At 40.1% G+C, this 7,546-nt stretch overlaps 1 protein-coding gene across 1 annotated transcript in view; it reads left to right on the top strand.

Moving 5' to 3' along the window:
• The first annotated feature begins 4,095 nt into the window (after window positions 1–4,095).
• CPLANE1 (ciliogenesis and planar polarity effector 1) overlaps window positions 4,096–7,546 on the top strand; it is a 115,868-nt gene continuing 112,417 nt past the window's right edge. Inside the window, exons 1-2 of the mRNA XM_031964220.1 lie at window positions 4,096–4,366; window positions 6,658–6,789. Of these exons, the coding sequence (XP_031820080.1) occupies window positions 6,709–6,789 (81 nt within the window). The 5' untranslated portion in view covers window positions 4,096–4,366; window positions 6,658–6,708. The remainder of the gene's footprint in view (window positions 4,367–6,657; window positions 6,790–7,546) is intronic.

The raw sequence follows: 7,546 nt of genomic DNA, 5'->3' as shown, positions 1-7,546 counted from the left end.
TATTAGTGCTTACTATAGCCAGTATATAACAATTCTTTTCACAAAGAAAGATCATTATACAGATAAATAAATCTTTGTAATCTGAAAGGCCAATGCCTGATTCCTTCTTGTATCATGCTTTTCCATATATTCCTCCTTATCCTAACCTTTTTCTACCTCTTAATGAAGTCATCAAGAATCATAGTGCTTATTGATTTAATTTGAAGACTATTATCAAGTTTTCATATAATTTCTTTCCTATTACATTTTTAGCAAAGACTATTGGTGCATAAACTGCACTATGAGATGACTAAGTAGATCATGAATTTTTTTTTTGGGTTTTGGACGCATGATAAAATTCTTTTTTTATTATAGCTTTTTATTTACAAGATATATGCATGGGTAATTTTTCAGCATTGACAACTGCAAAACCTTTTGTTCCAATTTTTCCCCTTCTTACCGCTCCCCTAGATAGCAGGTAGACCCATACATGTTAAATATGTTTAAGTATATGTTAAATACAATATATGTATACATATCCATACAATTATTTTGCTGGACAAGAAGAATCGGACTTTGAAATAGTGTACCATTAACTTGTAAAGGAAATAAAAAAATGCAAGCAGACAAAAACAGAGGGAGTGGAAATGCTATGTAGTGGTTCACATTCATTTCCCAGAATTCTTTCACTGGGTGTAGCTGGTTCTCTTTATTATTGAACAACTGGAACTGATTTGGTTCATCTCATTGCTGGAGATGGCCACATCCATCAGAATTGATCATCATATAGTATTGTTGTTGAAGTATATAATCATCTCCTGGTCCTGCTCATTTTACTCAGCATCAGTTCATGTAAATCTCTCCAGGCCTTGCTGAAATCATCTTGCTGGTCATTTCTTACACAACAATAATATTCCATAATATTCATATACCACAATTTATTCAGCAATTCTCCAATTGATGGGCATCCACTCAGTTTCCAGTTTCTGGCCACTACAAACAGGGCTGCCACAAACATTTTGGCACATACAGGCCCCTTTCCCTTCTTTAGTATCTCTTTGGAATATAAGCCCAGTAGTAACACTGGGTGTGTTAATCAAAGGATTGCACAGTTTGATAACTTTTTGAGCATAGTTCTAAACTGCTCTCCAGAATGGCTGGATGTATTCACAATCCCACCAACAATGTATTAGTGTCCCTGTTTTCCCACATCCCCTCCAACATTCCGCGTTATCTTTTCCTGTCATTCTAGCCAATCTGAGAGGTGTGTAGTGGTATCTCAGAGTTGTCTTAATTTGCATTTCTCTGATTAATAATGACTTGGAGCATCTTTTCATATAGCTAAAAATAATTTCAATTTCTTCGTCTGAGACTTGCCCATATCCTTTGGCCATTTATGTATGATAAAATTCTAAAGTGTGAATTGTTATTTTAAAAAATTCTCCTAATTGAAAAATGGCAGAGAAAAGACAGGGACTTTCATGAGATCTCACAAATTCTCCAAACAACTTTAAATAACATTCTGGAGTGACAGAACCCACAAAGGACAGTGTGAAACAAATTTCTATCCATGGACAACATAGAAATTCAGCAGGAAAGATTTGTCACACAGAAAGGCAATCCACACCAATGCAGGGAGTGCTCCAGCAAACCAGGAGCAGGCCTTGAGGTGTCTGGATCATCATCATTATCATCATCATCAGCAACAGCAAGAGATGCTGCTTCTAGAGGTTTCAGCCCACAGAGGCTTGAGGAAGTGAGATTATTGGGAAGAAGGAGACTATATGGGTTCCTTTGCTAACACTGGAGTAAGGACACTCTTGCAATTCCTATATTTGGGACTGGAATACAGTTCTAGAGTGAGGAGGAGCACTAGTATACTAGAGTTTGCAGCCACAATGGAGTGGGGACCCTGCTCATAGACCAGGAGAGTGGTAAATACACCTCTCCTTGGATTATGCTACTTGGAAGAACTGAAAGCTCACACATCCCCAGAACTAGCTCTAAAAACAGCTGCACAAAAACCTGAAGTTTGAGATAGTATCATTTCTATACCAGAAACATCACCCAATTTTAATATAAAATTAAAAGTCAAGAAATAGGCTAGGAAAATAAGCAAGCAACAAAAACAGATACTTTTTAAAGAAAGTTGCTATAGTGACTGGGAAGATCAAAATAAAAACTCAGAAAACCACAAAATCAAAACTATATCCAAAGATTCAAAAATTTGAATTGATCTCAGGTCATCAAATAGCTCAAAAAGGATTTTAAAAATCAATTAAGAGAGGGAGAATTATAACAGGGAAACAATTTTCTTTCTTTCTATTTTTTTTTTTTTTGCTGAGGCAATTGGGGTTCAATGACTTGCCCAAGGTCACACAGCTAGGCAGTGTTAAGTGTCTGAGACCATATTTGAACTCAGGTCCTCCTGACTTCAGGACTGGTGCTCTAACCCTAAATGCACCTAGCTGGCCCCTATTTTATTTTATTTTTTTTAAGGAAGAGATATTTGGCCTTTCCTAGGTCACAAAGAGGATAGAGAAGGATGGATAAAGGGAGAAGTGAGGGGAGAGAAAAATTTTGCTTTTGGGAAACTTTTAAGATCCTTTACTGACTCCAAGTTTTCTTTTCTTTTTTTTTTTTTTTTAATTATAGCTTTTTGTTTATAAAACATGCATGGGTAATTTTTCAACATTGACCCTTGCAAAACCTTTTGTTTCAGCTTTTCCCCTCCTTCCCCCTACCTCTTCCTTCCAATACATGTTAAATATGTTAAAGTATATGTTAAATACAATATATGTATACATATTTATGCAGTTATCTTGCTTAACAAGAAAAATAGGATCTAGAAAGAAAGTTAAAAAAAAAAAAACCCTGAGAGGGAAAACAAAAATACAAGCAAACAACAACAGAAAGAATGGAAATGCTATGTTATGGTCCACACTCATTTCCCATAGTTCTCTCTCTGGGTGTAGCTGATTCTCTTCATTACTGTACAGTTGGAACTGATTTGGTTCATCTCATTGTTGAAGCAAAACCATGTCCATCAGAATTGATCATCATATATTTTTGTTGTTGAAGTGTATGGTTATCCATCTTGGTTCCTATCTTCCCCAGTTCTAGACATTTCTTTTTCCCTTCATCCTCTCTAATCTTCTCCTTTGCTTTCTTCCATTCTCTCAATTTCTCTTGGATTCCCTCCTTTCTTTCCTCTTCCAGGTCTTCTTCTTAGTGCTATCCTCAAGAAGCATTGGTATACTTCCTTCTCCTCTCTTCCAGTCATTCTTTTTTTTCCCCTCCTTTTCCTCTTCCTCCTCCTCCTCTTCTTTTTCTCCTCTCTCCTGGTTCTGCTCATTTCACTCAGCATCAGTTCGTGTAAGTCTCTCCAGGCCTTTCTGAAATCATCCTGTTGGTCATTTCTTACCGAACAAGAATATTCCATAACATTCATATACCATCATTTATTCAGCCAGTCTCCAACTGATGGGCATCCAGTTTCCAGTTTCTGGCCACCACAAACATTTTGCATATGTGGGTCCCTTTCCCTTCTTTGTAACTCCAAGTTTTCCATAAGAGCAAAGATGTATCTTTAAAAAAAAATTTTTTTTTTTAACATTCTACAGTTTTTATGCATCAGAGAAAAAGAAAATTGCTGCCTCCAATGAAGTGAAAATGAATATTACAGAGAAAACACCAGAGAGTCACACGGTAGGTATGAGCAGACTGCAACACAACTAAAGAACAGAACTAATAGATGTTATCTGACAATTGTATAAGGACAGGGAAAATGGGCTGATTACGTGATGATAACGGGTGAGGGAGAAGAGAAGGTTGAGGTTTATGGGAGGAAGGAAGGAGATGTGTGAGAGAGGAAGTGGGAGATGGAAGAGTAAGTGTTGGGAGGATGATGCGGAGGGAGGGAGGGAGGGAAGAAGGAAAGAGGAGGGGGGATGATGGGAGCGGGAGGGGGAGCATGGAAGGAATGAGGGAGGAGGATGGAATACTGGGAGAAGGATGGAAAGGAGGGAGGGGAGGGAAGGGTGCAGTAAAATGAGAAAGGGAGGAGGACAGCAGGGAGGAGGATGGGAGAGAGGGAGGAGGATAGAAAGGAAGAAGGACGGTGAGACCAGGAGGGGGCGAGGGAGGGAGGACCCCTTCCTTCGGGACGTTGTGAGCATGCGCAGCGGCTGGGGCTCGGCTGCTGCAGGGAGGCGGCTGCCGCGGTGCAGGGGCTGTGCAAGGCCCGAGGCGGGGCCGAAGCGGGAAGCGGGCAGGTGGGCCCGGGGAGGAGAAGCCCGGACCCGCCGCCGCTCAGCCTCCCTGCCCCGGCGCCCGCACCGAGGCTCCCGGGCCTCCATCCGGACCTGCGCCTCCGGGGCGCGCCCCGGTAAGTCTCTCCCGCCGGGCCCGTCCAGCTCGGTCCCCTTCCCCGGAGCCTGGCGCTCTCCCCGTCCCCGTGTCTTCCCTCCCTCCTTCCCCCGCCCGGCCTTTCATCCGCTCCGCCCGCGGGGCCTGAGCGCCGGCTCTGGGCTCTGCGAGCCCGGGCTCAAATCCCTCCTCGGACACTTTTTAGTTGGGTGACCTTGGGCAGATCCCTGACTGTCCCCCCCGCCTGATTCCTTTTCTGGGAGACGGGGATCGGGCGCCGGCCTCTGCGGGTTGTTGCCAGGGTCCGGGGAAATAATGTTTGCGCCTCATTCATACAGCGCTTAGCCCTGTGCCTGGTACCTAGCAAGCGGTTTCCCCTCCTTCCTTTCCTTTTTCTTTGTTATTCCTCCTCCAGCCCTCTCTCACCCTTCCTCCCGCCCCCTTCCTCCGGGCCTCTGCTCCTTTAATTAAACATTGTACTTACTTTGTATTGTCTATTTTATTATGAAATTGTCAGCAAAGAAACACAAGGACTGCATATTAACATGGTTACATTTCCTTTTTTTTTTTTTTTTAAGGTTTGTTTAATTGAGCAGGATTGTAACAAATAAACAAACAAACAGTTTTCACTCTCTGTCGCTGTCTCGCTGCATTTTTCATTGGTTAATTTACCTCGTCTCTTCTCCCTTGTAACAAAGAATTGTCAAGCAAAGAATTCAGCATACCGGCTACATCTCAGTATCCGCGTCTTATTCGGTGGGGCCCCATGCCCTGTCTGCCAGGAGAATGTTTCACATTAGTAGCCCCTCCCCTATTACCATCCCGCCCCCCCCCCCCCCCCCCCCCCCCCCCCCCCCCCCCCCCCCCCCCCCCCCCCCCCCCCCCCCCCCCCCCCCCCCCACCCCCCCCCCCCCCCCCCCCACCTTCAGTAAGAACCTCCCCCCCTCCATCCTTCCAGCATGTTGATGCCCTCCCTTCTCTCTACTCTGTGTACAAATTTCTAATGTATCTAGTTTACATGTTGTCTCTTCCATTAGAATATGTGCTGCTTGGCTACAATGTCTGGGTTTGTGTGTGTGTTTTTATTTTTTATTTTTGTCTTTCTTTATATGCATCTGTGCTTGGCTTATTAAATATTTGTGGGCCCTCTTGGTCCTTGAAGAGTAGGGTAACCTGTATTTCTGTTAGAGATTTCTGACTGAAGAAATGGCTCAATCTCTCTCTTTTCATTTCCCTTTATTACTTATTCCCTACTTTTACTCTTTTGCTTGGATTAATATAGGTTTCCAGTAATGTTAGCGTTCTCTGTGAAGTGACATGGAAATGGGTCATACTTTCTAGATGAAAAAGCATCACTTAATCCAAATTAGCAGGCCATATCCAACGTCCAAATTAGGTATTTTGTTATCTAAGAATGCTGCCTGTTAAGTATTAGGTATAACATTAAGTAAAACATACCAGATGATTGTGTTTCACTCTGTGAATCCAATACAGATTGGATCTTAGAATTGTTTATGGCACAAGCCACCTATGTTCCTGGATTATTCATTGAAAATTGCATTTGATAGTTTAAATAAAGTTTTCTTGTAGTATTGGTACACAGCCTTAAGATTTTATCCATTGTATCTTGCTCTAATTTTTTTCATCATAAAGTTTATTTTTGGGATACTGGTGCCTAATTTTTTTCCTCACTGAAATGAATGAATTTTGTTGTGATTGGGAAACTTATTAATATCAGTGGCATAAATATCTTAAGAATTATGTGTAGTTGATATTATAAAGTAAGTTAGAAAGATATTTTTTGTTTTCTTATGAAAAACATTGTGTTTTCCTTTGACTAAAAATCAGCAGATCTCTGTAGCCAAAAAAAGGAATACTTTGTTAGGTCACTTTTTTGGGGTTTAATTAATTGTGCTTATGATTTTATACTTTTGTTTAGTTTGCTAGGAGGTAGTCATCAAAATAAGAAGTTTTTGTACAATTGAAAAAATAAGTTATATGCTCTGTAGATGAAAATATAAAACATAGAAATTGCTATTGAATAATCTTTTAAGAAAGTGATGACTTTGAAACAGGCTTGAACAGTATCTCTGTTTTGGAACTGTTATGTTTCACTCTTTTCAGAAAACTAGTGGGGTTTTTTTCTGGAGGATGGTAGAGGATGGGTAGAGGAACAAATTATGTGTCAAGATGGGTTGATTAAAAAGGAGTCTACTTCTAAAATATTGAATAACTTATATGTATCTATGAAATTAATCATTAAAAAGCATAATTTATTTGTTGTTTTTCCCCCCCTTGTCATTCATTAAGGCATGCTGTAACTTATTCCTAATTATTTTACTCATTGATGCTCTTGATAACATGGAGGTTAAACTAGAAGTTTTATTATCCACAAGTATCAAGCAGAAAAAACCTTGGCCTCGAATTTCCTGGCTAGGACAGGTAGGTATTTCTTTTCATTCATATAAATGTATGTGTATTTATTAAATGTTTTATGTTTATTGAATCTATCTATACACACACAAACATGTATAGTTTTAGTTTTAGTTGATCCTCTAGTCCAATCTTATTTTATAGATGAGGTAGTTGAAGCCGAAGGATGATTTGTCTGCTCAAGGTCACAAAGCTGACAGCTGACATAGCCAGCATTCAAAGCAAGTGCTTTAATGCCATCCAAGGACTGTGTTTTTTCCCCATTATCCCATGAAACCTCCCCTAAATAAGTGTGATTTTAAAAAATTATGTAAAGATCTTTTATTTTAGGGAAATTATTTCTTCAACAAGAATTTATTGGAAAAATATATTTTACTATCAGTTTAACTTTTTTGTATTATTTGAAACTAGGGTAGTGTAAATCTGAAGAGGGAAATCTTCCAAAGGTAGGACAAGTAGGGATGGGAGCCAGATCAGATCTCAATGCTTCCATTCTTCCTCATGGTGGGTTTGTGAAATTCAACAGCTTCTCTGCTTCTTCTATCTAAAGATATCACTCAGATAAGATACTTCTTTAATACTTAAGTGTATCTGTGATTTCATCAGTGTAGTATTGCTTACGACTATATAGATTGCTTACACTTGCCTTCTGAGTCTGTGTAAGTCATGTTCAAGTTCTTCCAAAGATCTGCTACAAAACATCTACCTAATATCCTGGGAGGCTTCATTTGCTCTTTCTAATTTTGTCAGTTTTAGTGGAACAGTT

This window comes from Sarcophilus harrisii, chromosome 1 (assembly GCF_902635505.1).
Source record: "Sarcophilus harrisii chromosome 1, mSarHar1.11, whole genome shotgun sequence".
Classification (NCBI taxonomy): domain Eukaryota; kingdom Metazoa; phylum Chordata; class Mammalia; order Dasyuromorphia; family Dasyuridae; genus Sarcophilus; species Sarcophilus harrisii.
The sequence above is the reverse complement of the archived record's forward strand: the minus strand, read 5'-3'. Positions and strand labels throughout refer to the sequence as shown.